The sequence below is a fragment of the Pipistrellus kuhlii genome, unplaced genomic scaffold (genome assembly GCF_014108245.1).
Source record: "Pipistrellus kuhlii isolate mPipKuh1 unplaced genomic scaffold, mPipKuh1.p scaffold_m20_p_3, whole genome shotgun sequence".
Lineage (NCBI taxonomy): Eukaryota > Metazoa > Chordata > Mammalia > Chiroptera > Vespertilionidae > Pipistrellus > Pipistrellus kuhlii.
The window spans coordinates 63,664,087-63,683,943 of NW_023425529.1; the positions used below are offsets into that span (position 1 = coordinate 63,664,087).

The window sequence follows — 19,857 nt, forward strand, 5'->3', positions numbered from 1 at the left end:
ATGGATAAACACTTATCCTTCAATAATTTCACACTCCAACAAAGATGTTTCCATTTCTTTGAAGTTCTTATCAGTCCAAGAACTTGGCTAAAATTTTATCCAATTTTAGTAACTGGATTTTTAAACCAGCATACAAAAAATCATCACTACATAGCTGAAAATTAATGTAATTTCACCATTTAATTTTCAGCTATTAGTGTTTTATATAGCAAATCACCTAAATTATGAATATTTTCAAAACAAAATGGTTTACAATGACCAATATACAGTGAAGATTCAAAAAAAAAAAAACCCATTAAGTTCACATGCCTTTTCTCTTCTAAGTTTCCTATAGAAGACAGTACGTATGCTTGCTCTAAGCCAATTGTTTATTCTGTACATTTAAAATAGCATCTGGTTTACACAGTAAAAAATATAAATGCTATAATTTTTATAAGATCATCCATAAAAATGGACTCAAATGCTAAACCATGCCCTGCAATCAATAAGGAATACTTTAATATTAGTTTAATATTTCTGCATGGTCTGGTGTTTTATTATTTTTAATAATGGGAATTACCTACAAGTTGGATAAACTCACAAATTCAGTCTTAAAAGCAGCAGTAACACAGTTCAATTACTGAGAACTTGGCAGCAAATGCCTGGGTAGAAGGAAACTAGTAACTAAAAACTTGGAAGTTTTCTCAGTAAAATCTGTGGAAGTCCTTTCTAGTCTTCAAATAGAAACTCCATTCAGCAGAGCTTGGGAGGTTGCTCATAATTTAGAAGTAATCAAATTTACAGACCATCATGGTCTAAACACAGAATAGCCAACTTGAAACATCTCTATTCACTGTTCTTACAAAAAGGTAGTAGTATTTTTATTTAAAAACCACCCAAAACATCACCAGTACATTTTATAAAATTAAATGCAAATTTTATTAAGATCTTCCAATTACATGTCTCAAATTTCTTGAATAGAATAAAGCCTTTTGGAACTGGAGAGATGGCATAGATGAACACTGATATCCCTTGAAACCCCAACTTTATTAAGAGAGCAATTCCTCTGCAAATCACATTGCCTTTATATAATGAGATAAATAGTATCTACTCCCTCACTTTGGCAATAGCTATTTCCTAAAGAAAAAAAGAATATAGTGGTTCTGGTACTTAAAGTTAATATAAAAATGAGAACCTATATTTATTATTTTAACATTTTTAAAGTTCATCTGTGTTCAAATGGCTATGGGTACAAAAAAATCATCACAGAAGGTCTAATCAAAGCAACCCAAACCATTTTGAAAATGAAGAGGAAAAACATCAGGTGTTTTCATGGCATTTTTTCCCCCTATAAACTATTGCAATTGGTTAAGGATTTCCAGTAGTTAATTAGAATCTCGAAAAAGATAGTACTACACAAATAACAAAATGTATTCATTCACATTCTAAGACTGTAATACTAAATTTTCAAAATGGAAACGCTATCATTTCTAAAAATGAACCTGTTATTTTATTACAAGCAGAAACTCTAAGCTGTTCTCCAATTACAATCCAATTAGTCCACCCTCACTGACAAAACTTTAAAGTAAAAAATTAACAGTAATTAGCCTGAGGTATTTTAAATGTGGCTCTACAATATCAAATTTAATGGGATTACCCCTACCCCTTTAAAAACAGTCTTACTTCTATTTTAGAACCATGATCTCTATGGTCATAACTAAAATACCTAAAAACAATTCTTGGACCTTTGAAATAGTTGGTCATCCATCCACTTCTATTAAATAAGGAGCCACTAAAAGAGCCTGCCTGCCCAGATCCAGAGCAAAGTACTTAACTTTTGTTTTCGGTTTATTTAGCAAACTGCAGTAGACTAAATATGAGTATCATATTTGTGGTGCAAAAAAGTTCCAAATTTGTAAGCTTTCAATAAGGTTGAGAAACATTTCATATATAATTTAATATGCCTAACACATGTGAGGTAGTTAAGTAAACAGTACTACCCATTTTAATACATAGTAAACAGAAGCATGGGTAAACAACATACTCATACTTTAAACAATAAGAATTGGAATTAATCAAGAGGCCTGCAGCCTTCTCATATTCTAACCAAAGGAAATAAAACTTAACTTACTCTTTTAAAAAATTACATCATTTTTTTTCTTTTTTTTTCTTTTCTTTTTAAATGCAGCACACCTCTTCCAGAGTTGGCACCCTTTTCTTCAATATGATAGTAAACTGGGTATAATACTTAATTCAAGCTAAGGCTTCACTTCTGCCTGAATTAGTACAAAATTATAAGACATAATCTTGTGAGAACTAAAATTATATTTGACATTTTATTTTAGGCTACAAAAATAAGCAAACAAACAAACAAAAAACTTGAAATGAACTTGTCAAATGATGAAAATTCATCCTTTCCAGGGAAGCAGAAGGTAGACCCTACCAAAGAAGAGATGTTTAGTTAATGGAGGTTAATTTTAAAAGTACAATTAAAATAATAAAGTTTAACGTCTGAAAATACTAAGTTTTATTTATCTCCCTATGGTAACTAGCCAATAACCACACAATTGAGTTAGGGTTCTTTATAGTTAACTATATCTCCTAAAATATTAAAAATCCATTGAACAATCAAATAGATGTAGTCTTACTGGAAATTCTTAACCATAGATTGTCTTGCCCAGTTTGTTTCTGTTTTTAAAATGACTTGTTTCAGTATAGGCACTGTATTTCTATAACAAAGTAATGAAAGACAAAACTTAAACCCACTTAACTACCAGCTGAAAAAATACTTTGGTTCTTCAGGGAAAAAAAAAAATTAGCAAAACAAAAAAATCTGTTTCATTTAACAGTTCATTTATTTTCATAGCTGTATCTAATAGTTACATGATAAAAATACCCCAGAAGAACCAAACTATATAGCAATGAATGAAAATGTGTGAGAGAATTTCTGCATTCAACATACCTGGCAGAAAAACTAAATTTAAAATGTTAGGTAGAACAAAATTGTCTTTAAAGTATCAATTCCTTCCTTTTAAAAAAAATTACTGGGGCTACCAAGAACATACAAAAACGTTAAGTCTGTAAGTAAATAATAGTTGTGTTTAGGCTATTACAGTGCAGATTATCCTCAAGGCCATACATCCTGCTTCACTGCTGCTTGCACTCTGCTGGGTTTTGATCCTTCTGTTAAAGGAAAATAACAAGTCAATCTATCTTTTTCTACCAGCTTCAGTTAATATTTCATTAGTAATTATCTCACTGCTGTCAAAAATTTTGCCAAATTTTAAAAGAGGGTATTAGCAATGATAGCAAATTATTATTCAAACATTAGCAGATCATGAAAATGCTAAAATAAAATGGAAATTTTACACAATACAATGAACTCCATAAAGTGAGACAGAGCCATAATCTTGAAAAATTAAATAACCAAGCAATCTGTTAGTTATAATAGCCATTATTTTACAGATCAGTTGCTCAAAAAAAATACTAATTCCATTCATAAATAGTTGTTATGAGTAAGTCATACCTGTTGGAATATTTGATTTTTAACTATCTCCTCTTACCTGCCCAGTAGGTTAAAGTATCTTTGGATATTTTGTGGCATTTAGCAAATGAATGAATTCAAAAGAAACCAGTTTAAAAACAAAGGCCTTTACTAACCCTGATATGAAAAATTCCTGGGACTCATATGGAGAAGAGAGGTGGTCCCCTAAATCCCACGTACTCCTATATTAAGGTAATTTAAAAACTGACTTTTGTTTATAAGCTTTCCTTTGGAGGGTAAACAGCCTAAAACCACAAGCTATAATTTAAAATGCTTCTTTAAAAATGTACATGATAGCATGCCATTAAAACAGAATCCTAGACCAGCCGGTATGGTTCACTGGTTGATTGTTGACCTATATACCAGGAAGTCACAGTTGGATTTCAGGTCAGGGCACATGCCTGGTTTATGGGCTCAATCCCCAGTAAGGGGTGCTGGAGGCAGCCAATCAATGACTCTCATCATTGATGTTTCTTTAACTCTCTCCCCTCTCCCCTCCTCTCTAAAAACAATAAAAGTGAAAAATAAAAAGAATTCTAGGGCTCAGTCTGGAATTTAAAAATATAAGGTCAGACCTAAAATAAGTTTCTTAAGAGATGCACTGAAATTAAGTGTATTGTTGAAATGCCAGTGAGGACTATATATGGGCTAAACATTTTTAATGGATAAAATTAAACTTTATATTGAGATATTAACTTTTATTTAACCTGCCTTAAATTAATAAAAAACAGCATTAATTATACTCACCTTTGAGTCATAGTCTGGATCATTTTCCTCGTCTTCTTCTTCCCCTTCCTATATTAAAGTTCAAAATGCATCCATGAAGTAGGTACATAGTAGGCAAGAAATGGCTCATAATGTAGGAAGAATTTAATACAAATTACTCTATAGGTCAACAGAATTTCATGATTACAGAGTTTGGTGACAATGCAATTTAATATGAAAGCTTTTATTATGAAAAATTTCCCAACACAACTTGAGATATCCAGACAGCTTTTATTGAAAAGATTTACTGCAGCCAACGTGGAAAAAGTTTACTGCAGCTTTTGACTTCTTCAAAGAGCTGATAACCCTGCAGCAGAACAGAATTATTTGAAATAAAAAAAAAAAATGTTCTGAGTTTTACAATTTATTTATTGAAACCTTATACATACATAGTTTGGCTGTAGATTCTAAAATCATAATTTTTCCAAAAATGTTTTTTTTTAATGCATTATCTCAGAATAATGATTATAGCAAAGGAGTACATAAGTCAAATTTGCTTCTCAGTGTGTTAAACAGTATTATTTGCTCATTTGGTAAACATTACCTCATCCGCTTCTTCACCTTCTTCATCATACTAAAAAAAGGAAAAAAAGGGTCAAGTTTGATGAAGTGAACAAACTTCTGAGAACATTATTTACATCCATCATTGTATCCACTAGTATCTAAAAAAAAAGGAAAAATATTTTCCCTAAAGTGAATGATAACAGAATTTATTGTAAATATTACTTTCTTATACTTATATGTGGAACACAATGCACAAAATGTCTATCTGAATTATTGCCATTTAGCAATAAGACACCCAAATCTTTAAGGGCAATCTAATGTTACCTAAATCTTTAATATTCCTTGGAATAAAAATTCTATGCTTCCTACTATTGTTATCTTAAGCACTAAAAAAAAAAGTTCTTGGCATGTTTTATTTGGTCAAAAACAAGAGCATAATAGATCTACAGTATTAACCAAACATTGTGAAGTTTCACTAATTCAGAGCAGTCTTCCTATTAGCAGAAAAAGAAAAACTGTAATAAATGAACCCAAAGAGGACCTACTTAAAAAAAACTCAGAAAAGTTATCTACAGGACATCAGAAATTATCCTAATAGCATTACTCTGTTGTGCTTTCTAAAAATTACATCAATTCATTAAAACTCTCACCAATTCTGATTATCATACCCTCACCAAATGACTTTATTACAGGATTCAGATCCACTCACATCATCATCATCATCTTCAATAGCTTCTCCAGTAAAGTACAACACTGATCTTGGAATTATACGCTCACGTAAAAAGTGACCAATTTCAAAGTCTGCAGCAAGAATAGCTTCAGAGTCATCATCCTATTTAAGAAAATCAAAAGCACAAAATTTAACTTTGTTATTTAAATCAGCACATGCAAGACTCTTGGGTTTAAATCATTAAGTAACTCTCAACTTCACTTTTAACTTTCTGTCATTTGAAAACATAGTACTTAAATGTGGTATGACGCAACAGTTTTTAAAAAAAAGAAAATTAGCAGAACAATGTACATACTCAGAAATTTAGGGAAGTAAAAAGTTAGTGAACTAGTTGTTTGTTTTTTATGGCTTAAAAGTAAAATATAAATAAAGCAACTTAATTACATAACTGCAGTTTTCCTTTTTAAAGTATTAGTTACTAAAAACACCAAGTGGAATAATAGAACCTCACTCAGGCTTTAACAAATACATTTAGTTTCAGTAAGGAAGAAAACTTTGAATACCTAAGTATTTGCCAAGTCTCAAAAGAAAAGAAAATCTTGAGTTTCAGCATTTCTCAGTGAAAGCATTGAGCATTTTGAATGGAACTTTTCAGATGCATCAAGAGCATCCCCATGCACTATAAACCTCAAAACAAAATGCTAGTAGCAACTACCCCACTCCTCACTTTTGAGAACCAGTCTGTTAATTTCATGCACAGTAAACAATTCAACAATTAAATAACAATTCAGCTTACCAGATCTCCACTCTCAGGAACTGTAAAATTGAGAAGAGAAATTCAAATGAATAAAAAAATTAAACAAAGCTTATAATAAAACAACCACCAATATGCAAACTAAAACACATTTACCTTCAGGAGGGGCAAAAAAATTAAAGAACGAGTCATTAGAAACTGTTTTGGTCACAGTACGAACTGTCCCACGTCCCTTGTGTTTCTGTTTCTTTTTAATGGTTTTCAAAGTGACATTCTTCCCTTTTTTCCAATCTATCTGGCACCTTCCAAAACAGAGAAAAAAAATCTTCTATCACAATTAACACATTACTTTCAAATGCTAAGATTTTCCCAAATAAATAGTATATTTTAAATTTTAGAGGGCAAATTGGTCCAAATGCTTTCTATAGCAGTGTAAAGAGAAAAATTTTATTTCTAAACAAAATTTTTCAATAAACATATTTACAATCACCATAAACTCACAATATAATAAATTTAAATGTGTATTTCCTTTGAAAAAATGTAATAGTTCATAAGCCAAGAATTATTCTAGAAAATGGCTAAGTTCAGATAACATTTTACTCAAATGTTGAGAGATAAACTATTTATGAATGTATCTCACACACAGACATATAAATACCAATACCACAAATCATAAGTACTACAAATACAGACTTAACATTCTGTTAATATAATAAAATTAAACTCACCCTGTACAACCCATAATTTCTGGTCCATCAAAAGAAAAGGGATCAGAATCATCTGGTTCTGACCTCATTCTGTATGTCTTTGTCAACACTTCATTTGTGAAATATTCATTGGGTTCAAAGTGAAATTCTAAAACAAAACTCTTAAAAAAAAAAAAAAAGTATAAAAACAAATTAAATTCCCACATAATTTCAATTCTTTACTAAGTAAAGCTTTATCTTTAGTTTTTATAAACATAAAATTCTAAGTGACAGTGTTTTCCCCACCCTGGGAAAGTCAGATAAATCCCCATTATGCTAAAAGCAAAATGGTGCACAAAACTTAGTTCAGCATACAATACTATTTAGTAGCATGTTTATGAAATAGGTTGGGCAAATCTGAATAAAATGGCCAGTCCTCATTCCTCTCTCCATCCTCACAAAGAGAAATGTTAAATCTTAATACTAGAATCTAAGCTGGACAGATAAAAGGCCCAACCTTATTACATGCCAATATAAGAATCTATAGCCTTTAGAAGCTTTGCCCATACTTTACATTACACTAGTGATGGTTTTGGGAAAAGTTGTTGGTTGAGCTCTCATAATGGGAAGTTAAGGGCCCTCTAGTATCTTCTATTTTATGTAAGTCCCAGATACATGTCTTTTAATATAAAATAAGTGCTTTCTTATTCATGTTTCCTTGGCATGTATCACTTTTAATTTCTCCTCATCCCCATTTCTAACTCTTAAATGTCACACCTCTTTCTAGAAAGTTCCATTTACTTATCTGTAATCATCTGTTACAAAAATTGAAAGTATTTCAAAGTTTTTACCATAGGCTGGCCAGCATCTGAGAACTTCACTTTAATATCTTTCAAGTGTTTCAGAATAGGTTCATCATGTTCCTTCAAATTTAAAAAAATGAAAAGAAAAAATTAATAATGTGGCATTTTAGGACTAATGTTTTCTTACTGGGCAATGAACAGAGATGACTGACATTTCAAGTTAAGTTTTAAGTAGCAATGATTACTTCATTATTCAGATTGAATGGGCTAAAGAACACAAAACCAAGTCTAAAATAGGCATGTTTGCTTTTAAATGTTTCCTGATTGTGGTTGTAACTGCTGCTCTTATTCATTTCCTTCTTTCTGCTTGATGTTTTCCTACTTGGTTAAAGTGGAATTTCTAATAAGGAGTCATCGTTTTGAGATCACTTTTTTTTCTTGATACTAACTTCCAACAATCATAGTATCAGGAAACAAGTACTACAGTGCAGATGGCAGTGGCTCAAGAAATGCTTCTGATTATAAGACAATGTTCCCCAGAGAAAGTGACAATTATAAAAGAGTTAAAGATAGACCAGCTGGTGTGGCTCAGTAGTTCAGTATCAACCTATGAACCAAGAGGTTAAAGTTCAACTCTCGGTCAGGGTTGCAGACTCTATCCCTAGTGTGTGGCATACAGGAAGCAGCCAATCAATGATTCTGTCTCATCACTGATGTTTTTATTGGTTTCCCCCTCTCCTTTCTCTCTAAAAATCAATAAAAATATATATTTTTACAGCATTCTTATAAAATATAAATGTACTTTAGAATAGTTGTTTCAGACTGAAAAGGTCTTTTGGGTAAGACTATTGACATGGTTGAGTCTCTCACATTCCACCACCTACACACTAAGCATTAGAGACAGAAGGCACAAAGCTAGCATGAGAAAGCACAAGACAATAATGACCAGTTATTAAAGGGACTATTTCATTATCTGTTTTTTAAAATGAATCATAATTTATTTGGTTACATTAAAAAAAGCTGCAATTTCCCTTCTATAGACAACAGCTGTTTCAAGAGAAAGCAACCATTCTACAAATATCAACTACAGAGAGACTGGTCATCAAACATTTATATTTCAAAGGTTTACATTCTCTGAGGTAACCTGATTATTTTTATGAGTAATATTACCTGAACCATATCACTGAGCAAGTCAACGTTCTTAAAAACAGTCAACCAAAATTCAGGAATTCCTTTGGGGTCTTGTTTTTCTTCATCCTTTTTCTCATCTTCAATTTTGACCTTTTCTTTCATCTCCTCCTTGATAAATAACAGCATACATTACTGAAAACCTAAATTAAACTTTTTTTTTTAACGTTTTAACTGCATTTATTTATTTATTTTTAATATATTTTATTGATTTTTTTTTTTGCCCCTAAATTAAACCTCTTGATAAAATCTTATACATCCCATTAAACATAGTGGCCTATGTATAGAAACTAACAAACCCTCAATCACTGATTATAACTTTCAGCCCAAACAGTTATAGTCTAATTGTGCAAACACTGCTGTTACCTTATTTTATAAATATCACTACAACTATACTGCTCCCAAAGAAAACCACTAGGATTATGAGGTTATATAAAAAGTTTTAGGAAAATAATTTTTAAAGCCATGAAAAACAATTACTTTTAAGCATAGTAAACAGGAAAAGCAAAAGAAATATAAAATTTGTCCATTGTTTTATTCCTTGATGTTCTTATAAAAATATTATATTCTCTTAAGCAAACAATATTAAAATAGCAATTCTGGAGAAACAGGGTCATTTAACAGAGCAGTGGATTTGTTTCTCAGCTCTGCCATTACTAGTTGTGGGCAAGTCACTTAGAAGCCTTCATTTCTTCACTGAAAAAAAGGGAACAATCCTTTGTATGTCATCATGAAGTTCGAAGGAAATGCTTTTATTCCCAAAGTATAAAACACCCCATATTAAAGTTGGTACCAACCGAAATGTCATCTTCCTCATCTGGTTTCCATTCACATTCTTCTTCCGTAGGTTCATAAATTGCATTAATGATTTCAAATCGCTAAAGTGATTGAAGGAAAAAAAGCTTAAATGATATCCAAGCTAAAAATTAGCTGTTTCTCATTAGGAACCCATAGATTTTAATTAATGCCTATCATAACTTGAATTGCTATTATTGATAGTTTTCCCAAATAGATTTAATAACCATTTTTGCTGAGAGGTCTAAAAAAGTTTATTTATGGCCCTGGCAGATGTGGCTCAGTTAGTTGGACATCGTCCTGTGCACTGCCAGTTCGATTCCCTGTCAAAGCACATGCCCAAGTTATGGGCTCGAACCCAAGGTAGGGCGTGTGCAGGAGGCAGCCAACTGTTTCGCTCTTACATTGATCTTTCTCTTTCTTCCTTCCTTTCTAAAAATCAATAAGAAACCTTAAAAAAAAAATTGCTTCTGGAGCTTTATTACCCTCTCAAATTTTACATATGTAAAACAAAGTAATAGAAAGCATTACCTTATCAAATAAAGGTTGATAGAGAACAGCATACTTTCTTTCAAGATCATGAACTTCCTCATAGAACTTGGCTTCTATCTGTGCACATTTAACTTGAAGGTTTTTGAGAGCATTCACTCGTCTTTTAACTACCTTAGGCAAGCTGAAAGGTCAGAAAGCATCAATTACATAGTATACCAGGAAGACACAAGTTACACTTCTTTTATCATGTTGAAATTGAAGCATAATAGGTTTCCTATTTGAAGCAAAGATATACTAACTCCAAATAATTAAACTTTAAGAGGTATAAATGCATAGGCCTCTGTACTATCAAAGTTCAAAAGTAGATATTTAGCCAAGTACATTAAACTGACGAGGAAATGTAAATCAGATTATCAACCCAGACCTTTCATTGTACCCAAGTTCCACTTTGTTCTTATGCATTGGCATCTCAGCTGTAAAATACAGCCTATTTTCTAAAGTTAAAAAGTCTGACCCCAGTCAGTTTTGCTCAGTGGATAGAGCATTAGTCTGCAGACTGAGGTGTCCCAGGTTCAATTCTGGTCAAGGGCATGTACCTTGGTTGTAGGCTCCTCTCTGGCCCAGGCCCTGGTTGGGGCTTGTACAGGAGGCAACCAATAGATGTGTTCCTGTCACATTGACTTTTCTATCTTTCCCCCTCTCTAAAATAATCAATGGAAAAATATCCTCCGGTGAGGAAAAATAAATAAATAAATAAATAAATAAATAAATAAATAAATAAATAAATAAAAAACAACCACCGTGGAATGACATTGCTAAGTGATAATCCGAACTTTCTTAAAACAAACAAAACAAAAACAATATCTCATCTGTACAAGTTAGTATTAGGGGAAAGGAAGGGAGCATATGTATATTGGTAAGCACTGATTCCACTCCCTTCAATCCAGATACAATGGGTTACAATGGACAGTACTCTACACCATTATTTTCTATTGTAGTCTCTATTTAACTTGGAATTTGAAATTATATTAAATAAGACTATAATATTTTATGATGAGGGGACTTTTAAAAAACAAAACAAAACTAACAGCTTTATTGAGATGTAACTCATGTATTTATATAACTTACTAAGGAAGATTTTTAAGTTTACACACACCTACTCTGTGAGCTCCTCTACCTCTGAAAATATGCTAACATTCAAAATTTACCTAACTTCAGTAAATCTGTGAAACAGACCTATAATCCAGATTAGAATTTCCTGCCATAGACAGATTGCTGTAAATAAAGTATTTTACTAAATCACTTTAGTTAAGATAATCAAGTAAAGCCCTGGCCGGTTTGGCTCAGTTGATAGGGTGTCAGTCTGCTGACTGAAGAGTCCCAGGTTCAATTCCAGTCAAGGGCCTGAGTTGTGGGCTCAATTTCCAGTAGGGGGTGTGCAGGAGGCAACTGATCAATGATTTTCTTTCATCATTGATATTTCTATCTCTCTTTCCCTCTCCTTTCCTCTCTGAAATCAATAAAAATACATTTTAAAAATATATAACCAAGCAAAAAAATAAATACCAAAACATTATCAACTTTATTTCTCACAAACAAGAAGCTTAATGTTCTGTCATTGGGTTGCTGACCTCTTCTCCCACTCCGATGTGTACATATACCATACATGCACACATACACAAGCAACTTCTAAGATTGAAGACTGTGGTTAACTGGTATAGGGGTTGAGCTACCACCTGGGAAAACATCGTAGGATGACCAGAGTAGGTAGCCGTTAAGTGCTGCGCTTGCCTTTCAACACTCATTGCAGACCCCCTAACCCTTCAGAGCCCAGTGCCAGTGTTTTCAGAATAACATGGATTTGATGAAAACTGGACTGACTCAAAACCCACAAGCACTGACTCCACCCCCTTCAATCCAGATAGAATGGGTTACAATCAGTAGACTGCCTCCTCCCAAAGAAGCCAAAAAACTGCCCATAATTGTCAGCAAACTTTAAATCCAAGTAACTGAAACTCTCCTTAGGTTCATTCCACCCCCTTCTTAAACTCTAAAGAATTGTCATAAACCAGTCTGATATTCATTACTCTCTTAATACTTGTCATAATCCCTAAACTCTAAGGCCAAAATAGCTAGACACTTGAGTACAGAATGAATGAAATACTGATCACCTGAAGTATTAGACTAAGAATTTCAACAGAATAAACATACTCAGAGAAAAGGGAAGTTAGTAGCAGTATGAGACAAGACCAAGAAATCTGAAATAAGTTAGGATTATTATGAAAAATGCAGTAACTAAAATGACCAACAAATAGGATAAACAAGACAGGTTCAACTGAAGAAAGTCTGAGGTTGAAAAGCTCACCAGATAAAAGAGAAAGAAAAGCTATGATATAAGAATGACGTTAACAATAGCTAAAAAACAAAGGGTGGTGAATATCTAAAAGAGAGAACTTCTCAAAGTTAAAAAGCAATATGAAAATCTTTACCCTAACCCAGACAAGTTAATGAGATTTATGAATATGAAAAACAAAAAAAATTCTAATACTTCAATGAAGAAAGCAAATAACCTACAAAAAAAAAAAATCAAACTAAGACTTCAAAAGAAAATACTGTACATATACAAGAATAAAGTGAAATTTTCAGATAATTGAGAACTTTGAAAAATAATTTGTAAGTTTAAAAAAAAAAATCCAGGAGAGGCTGTAGATAAGGTAAGGGGTGTTCAAATACGTTGGGAAATTTTATTTTTGCTTTAAAAGAAAGAAACAGAGGACTAGAAGTTATTTATAAACAATAAAGATATTGGTGAATTTAAAATCAATAGGAGTAAATTAAATTAGGTACTAGGTTATAAACCACTCTCCTATAAGAACACCAAAAATAAATGCATTTAACTTTGAAATCAGAAGTCACCTTGTTCTGTTCAATGGAAAACAGAAGAAAAACCAAACAATAAATTTAAAAATAAGGAAAATATGATAGCAATTCAGTCCAAAATATTACCACTTTTAAGAAACGTAGAGTTGAAATTATTAATAAAGAAGCAAACATTCACATTAGAGTAAGATACAAAGATGGAAAAAGACATGCCAGATAAATATAACCAAGAAGAAAACTATCTTAATCTCAAAACAATTTACGACACAATCTACAACTGATGGATTTACAGTGAGAACAGATAAAAATTTTTAACACATCCTTCCCAAACACTATTAGATCAAGTGGACAATAATGAGAAGTAAGAACCCAAACAACAAAATGAATAAGCTTGGGCTGTTAATTTAAATATATACAATAGATCTTCATATTTAATACTCATAGAACATTTACAAAAACAGATTAAGGTCAAAGATACAAATTAATCTCTTTTAAAAAATTCAAATGAACTAAGATTTCAATTAAAAATTATAAACAGAAATTGGAAAATTAGAAATAAGGAAATAATAACATTAAAGCCAATTAACAAATATACATACGGAAATAAAAAATCAAAAGCTGGTTCAAAAAAACACACACAAAAAAAACACAAGATTGAAGCAACTGGCAAAACTGATAAAGATGCAAAATACGAAGGGAAAATAATCACAGATTTTAAATAATAGCACGAATTACTGGTATATACTAATCAATTTTAAACTTGGTAAATAAAATGCATCTATTATTTAGAAGAATATAAGCTTTGAAACTGACATAAGAGAACTTGAAGAGACCGATTAAAAAAATAAGAAAAATTCCCCAGAATCCCAAAGATGCAAGTAAATTTTTAGAAGTGTTCTACCAACGGTTCAAGAAACAGTTAATTTCTATCTTATACAAGACATTTCAGGACACAGGAAAAAAAAGTAAAAGCAGTCATGTTCATTTCAATAGGCAGTCCAAATCTTGACTCTAACACCAGGGGATAGAATTAACAACCTTGAAAGTTTTTTTATTGTACATCCATACATGCATATATTCATTTCACGAATGAATAGGATCCTGAATAAATGTATTAATTACCCAACTCAATGATGTAACAATACATCATGATTAAGCTTATTCCAAGAATGTTAGTTTGATATCCAAACTATGTATTTCAAAACTATATACTTAATATGTATTTAATGATTCAAAGAAAAAGTCAGAAGACCATCTAAACTAATATTAAAAAAAAGGTCATGAAAATCATAGACACAAAATTTAATGGATATTTTATATCCATTCCTGGTTAAGGTTAGAAATAAGACAAAGATGTCCATTTTAACACTGATGCTCACCATAATATTGGCCAATGTTATAAAGAAAACAAACATGTGGGTTAGTGTAGCGTGGAAGATTACAGCTAAAACTGCCAGTATTTGCAGATAAGATCTTTTACCCATGGGAGAAAATATAGAATAAATTAAGATACTATTCACAATAGCAGCACAACTAAGGTATATAGGAATTAACCAAGAACGGACTATATACAATAGAAAAGCTATAATAAAAGACAGAGTTTGATTTGAACAAATACAAGGATATGGATAAAACAATTTAATATGAAAAATTATATAACTCCCTACCATGCTAATAATATATTTAATTATTCAATGCAATAGCTATAAAAAATTTAGTTTGGGCCTGGCTGGTTTGACTCAGTGAATAGAACATTAGCCCACAGACTTAAGGATCCTGGGTTCAATTTCAGTCAAAGACATGTACCTCGGTTGCAGGCTAGATCCCTGGCCATGGTAGGCGCAAGTGGAAGGCAGCCAATCAATGTGTCCTTCTCATATCCATATTTCTCTGTCTCTCTTTCTTCCACTCCTTCCACTTTCTAAAAATCAATGGAGCACTGGCTGGTTTGGTTCAGTGGCTAGAGCGTCAGTCTGTGGACTCAAGGACCCCAGGTTCGATTCCAGTCAAGGGCATGTATCTTGGTTGCAGGCACATACCCAATGGGGAGTGTGCAGGAGGTAACTGATCAATGTTTCTAACTCTCTATCCCTCTCCCTCTCTGTAAAAAATCAATTAAATATACTTTAAAAGTCAATGGAAAAATATCCTTAGGTGAGGATTAACAAAGCAAAACAAAATTTTAGTTGTTTTTTTTTTGAAAGAACCCTGATAAACTTACTTTCATTCATGTATGTATGCTAAAGGTCTATAGATGGTTAGGTCAAACTACGAAGGAAGTGGGAGTGGAGAGCTTGTGTGTGGCAGAAGAAAGCAACTCATCCTGAGGTACTAAAACATACTATAAAGCCATGGTAATTAAGTGTGACAATGACAAAGCAAGAGGGAAAAAAAGATCAATGAAACAGCAGAGTCCTACTCAAAGACAAACACAGGTGTTTATAAAAAGGTGATATGCAATAAATGTGCTAGCACACTAAAAAAGAAAAAAATGAATGCCTATTCACATTAAATACAAAGATGTACCCTAGAGGAATTGAAGACCTAATACTAAAACTAGTCAATTGGAAATAGAGAAGGAACTAGGAGAGACTTAACTTCGAAAGAACAAATCATAGATAAAAATTGAATAAACATAAAAAGTAATAATTTTGTTCAATAGAGGGTGTGTGTGTAAAGTAAGTAAAAATGACTAATAAGGGACTAATACCTAGAATACATAAGAAACCCTGCAAAACAAGAAAAAGATAGTAAGCCCAAATAGGAAAAAGGGCAAAGGACACAAATGAGCAACCTAAAAGTCTCACAATCATGATGAAAAAAGCTCATCAGAAATCAGGAAATCCAAATAAAATAAGCCTGTATCTCTTCAGTTGGTGAAAGTAAAAAACTATAAAGTTGAATGATGTCAACTGTTGGAAAGGACACCTTCATTGTACTGGATACAGCCATCCTAGAAAGCAAGCTGCAAGTACTTAAGGCTTGGAAAGCCCAGACTAGCAATTCCACTGATAAGACAAATCTTAAAAATATTCTTACATAGTTCCTCCTTAAGAGGAAATGTACAATGACCATTACAATGGACTTTGTGTCGATGGAGCTTGGAGGCAATCTAGTTATCCATCAAAGAAAACGCATGTAATAAAAAACATGGTGGACAAACACCAAGGAGATCTAGAACATTTAGAGGCTAGAAGCTACTAGAGATACATATAGATAACATGGATGGATCTTAAAATCATAAAGCCATATAAAAACTGCAAGCAGAATAGAATATTTGAGCTATTACTAATGATTTATATTGCCAACAAATTAAATAAGAAATCTGTTATTTCTTCTAATACTGTGCATTTCTAATGAAACCTCTAAATAAATCTCAGAAATGATTAAGATCAGTATACTTCCTGTGGAAATGAAATTAAACTTTAAAAAGACCAACTCTTAATCGGTGGTACTTAGAAAAACCTAGATATTAACAAACATGAGCTTTCCACTATTACGTACATAAGTCCCAGATGGCCTTAAAAATAGATACACCTGCAATGTTGATTACAGAAAGAGAAGAAAGAACTATGAAAAAGAACTTGTACCTTTCAATGTATCCTGTTGGTGTTTCTACCAGACCATCAAGTCTTTCTTGGAGGGCTGCAAGAATCTGAGGATTTTGCATCATCTGAACAGTCAGCTGACGCGCTTAAAAAAAAGGGGGAGGGGGGCATCGAAAGAAGGATTTTATGAAAACGTATTATGCTATTTTCATAGGACAATCCAATCATGAGGTTTCCTGACTAGCTGGTATGAGTAGAGATGAGCAGCAAGCTAAAAAAATTCATTCTAGGAAAACATAATGTTCAGATTCCTAAAGATTTCTAGTCATGCCATGTCTCAAGACCATTTATACAACTTCTATTACAGTATTCCTTCTCTTACTACTACCATCTGTGTTTCAGCCATCTTGCATTTTGAGATGCTCAAAGCTTCATCCAGATGCCTACCTATGACTCGACAAGTCTTCGAAGGCAGACAACACATTATCAGAAAACTGCAAATATAGTGACAGTTTGGAGCCTGGGAAAAAGTACAATGAATAACCTAAATTGTTTATTTGATGTTTGTTTATATAATGTGCCTATGTATGTCTCAATAGGTAAAGTTAACAGTTGAGATAAGTCAAAGGTTTTAACTAAATCTTGGTTATCAGCATGTCTTGAAATTATACTTAATCCAAATGTAAGCTAGATACATGCAAAAATTATTTTGCCATCTTCTTCAACAGACATTACCCAAAATTTCCATTTAATTTTTCCAATTGTGTTTTCAAATGACTGCTAATATTAATTTGATTATTAGATGTACAGTTGTGATAAGCCATGCCTTTGGAATATCAATACTGGCCACTAAAAACACATGATCTGTTATCTTTTAAGAAAATGTTGCATAATGAAGGCTAAAACTAAGTTCACTAGTCTTAACAATTAACCTCATTCTGGCTTAAAAATGAAAAGTTGACTCATCTGTTCCCTTAATATTCTTGGTTCCTATCTATAGGACAAAACCTAAAGTAATTCCACACCACCACCACTAATTTTAATGTCTCTTTTTTGGTTGAACTAAAAAGGACACACACACATACTATATATATATATATATATATATATATGTTAATATATATATTGTCTACTTATTAAATATGAAACATTTTCAAGTAAATCTAAACTAGTGGTATTTAGAAGCACCACCAAAAACAACTTCCACCATCTCTAACATTTCTCAATTCAGACAAAACTCATGGTTAGCTAAGCTGTTTGACCCAACTATGCCATGTCACTCAGCAGTAGAGGGTGCAAACATAGTACTTCTGAGGAGTCACTATACTCACACCTTCCTCCTTTACTATCATTTCAACTCCATCATCCTCTTGTCGTCCTTTCTTTCTTCCCTCCCCCAACATCAAACATACACATACAAACTGTTACTGAACTGAGGTACAGGCTGGTGGATAAGGATCAAAAAGAGGACGGTATTTATTACTACCCTCTAGAACAGCGGTCACCAACTGGTGGTCTGTGAGGTCCGAAAGGTTGGTGACCGCTGCTCTAGAAGACATGTGCCAGTAATCACTAAAGCCTGAAAAAATTTAAAATAATACCTTTGATTTTTGTTTCTTCACCAGTTTCTTCTTCTTCTACTTCTTCAACATCATCCAAATCTTGATCAAGTTCAGACTGTTCTTTGCTACAATATCACAGTATCACACCAAGGTTCAAATGTACCAAATTACCAAAAATATAAAATATGTAGAAATACTTCAATTCATTTCCTAGGTTAATATGCCTCTTTAAAAATATGAAATAGAAAATCCAAAAGCTAATTCTGTTTTCTCTCTAACTTCATATGTAAACAACTACAAATATTTTAAAATTTCATTTAAAAGCACGTAATCAAATATAAAGTTTATACTTCAAGCTTTAAAAATATGGTTTAATAGTGTCAGGAAGTATGTCTACTACCCAACATCTATTGATTTTTCTTAGTAACAGCACCCTAATATTATGAGATGGCAATTTACAAAGCTAGAAAAAAAAATCTACATTTTCCAGACCACCTTTTAGTTAGCTTGTGGCTACATGACTTGATTTTAGCAGTAAGAGAAATTTAGTAATACAGAACTTTGAGAAACCTCCCTTTATAGGATGGCAAATAGCTAAGAGCCTCTCTTTCTGACCTTGCTTCTTCCCTAGAATATGGATGTGATGACTACAGCCGGGACCATAAGGTAACTTAGAGAAAGGAAGTCATTAGCTAAGGATGAAGGAGTTTGGAAAAAACAGAAGAACTCTGGATCCCTGATGGCTATGGAACAACTACTGTATATCAGCCTGTGGACTTTCATCCTTGAGACTACTTTATGCTTAGAGCAAAGCCAGGAGGATGGCAGCATTGGAAGAGAAGGTAAAAAAAATAGATAACAATTTTCCCATTTCATCTTTAAAATCTAGTTTCTGAAGATTGAGATTATAATCAGCATTAAAAAGGTAAATAATATCTAAGTCTATTGAGATTTTACTATTTGACTCATTTTAGAAAAGCATTTAAAAATGTTTCATATATGGACAAATACTATCTAATTTTCATTTGGGGACAAGTACAGAAAAAGTCAACTGTATTCTGCTAGCAAAATTTAATTCCCATAAACTAAGGGGGAAAAATAAAATCAGCCTTCTCATCAAAAACAAATAATCATTTCTGGAGTATCTCTGATGTAGCATAAACTTGCTCTTCCTTCACTGTCATTTCATTCAACCACTTACTAAACATCTAAATCTTAAAGCTTTAACACAGGGGTCTGCAAACTGTGTGACATGGCCAAATCCATCCCACTCCTACTTTTGTAAGTAAAGTTTTATTGGAATACAGCCAGTTAATTAATTTATGTATTGTCTATGGCTGCTTTCACACTGTACAGCAGAGCTGAGTAGTTACAAAAGATCATATGGCCCAAAATGCCTATAAATATTTAAGATCAGGTCCTTTACAGAGAAAGTTTGCTACTTTTGCTTTACATAACAAGAATCCCCTTTTCCCTTTCCTCTCCAAAGGCTCACAGGCATCCAAAATTAAATAATGAAAGAGGTAATGAACTTTTCTTTTTCCCCTCAAAATTTAAAAAAATCAAAGTGCCTGAAGGGTGTGGCTCAGTTGTTGAGCATTGACCTATGAATTAGGTCACAGTTCGATTCCAGGTCAGGGCACATGCCCAGGCTGTAGGTTCAATTCCCAGTAGTGGGCGTGCAGGA

The 19,857-nt window shown here is 32.5% G+C and overlaps 1 protein-coding gene across 5 annotated transcripts in view; it reads right to left on the reverse strand.

Annotated features, from left to right (window-relative positions):
- Positions 1 to 2,301: 2,301 nt before the first annotated feature.
- Positions 2,302 to 19,857, reverse strand: part of NAP1L1 (nucleosome assembly protein 1 like 1) — a 32,010-nt gene continuing 14,454 nt past the window's right edge. Inside the window, exons 3-16 of one of the 5 annotated variants that reach the window (XM_036458919.2) lie at positions 18,210 to 18,295; positions 16,651 to 16,753; positions 10,220 to 10,361; positions 9,691 to 9,771; positions 8,876 to 9,001; positions 7,754 to 7,825; positions 6,945 to 7,084; positions 6,373 to 6,518; positions 6,259 to 6,278; positions 5,502 to 5,624; positions 4,833 to 4,862; positions 4,271 to 4,318; positions 3,093 to 3,162; positions 2,302 to 2,418 (exon numbers count right to left, since the gene is read on the reverse strand). In XM_036458919.2, the coding sequence (XP_036314812.1) occupies positions 3,127 to 3,162; positions 4,271 to 4,318; positions 4,833 to 4,862; positions 5,502 to 5,624; positions 6,259 to 6,278; positions 6,373 to 6,518; positions 6,945 to 7,084; positions 7,754 to 7,825; positions 8,876 to 9,001; positions 9,691 to 9,771; positions 10,220 to 10,361; positions 16,651 to 16,753; positions 18,210 to 18,295 (1,153 nt within the window). In that variant the 3' untranslated portion in view covers positions 2,302 to 2,418; positions 3,093 to 3,126. Of the gene's footprint in view, positions 2,419 to 3,092; positions 3,163 to 4,270; positions 4,319 to 4,499; positions 4,596 to 4,832; positions 4,863 to 5,501; positions 5,625 to 6,258; positions 6,279 to 6,372; positions 6,519 to 6,944; positions 7,085 to 7,753; positions 7,826 to 8,875; positions 9,005 to 9,690; positions 9,772 to 10,219; positions 10,362 to 10,604; positions 10,715 to 16,650; positions 16,754 to 18,209; positions 18,296 to 19,857 lie in introns of those variants that run through there. The other 4 variants (XM_036458916.2, XM_036458921.2, XM_036458922.2 and 1 more) reach the window with 4 other exon arrangements.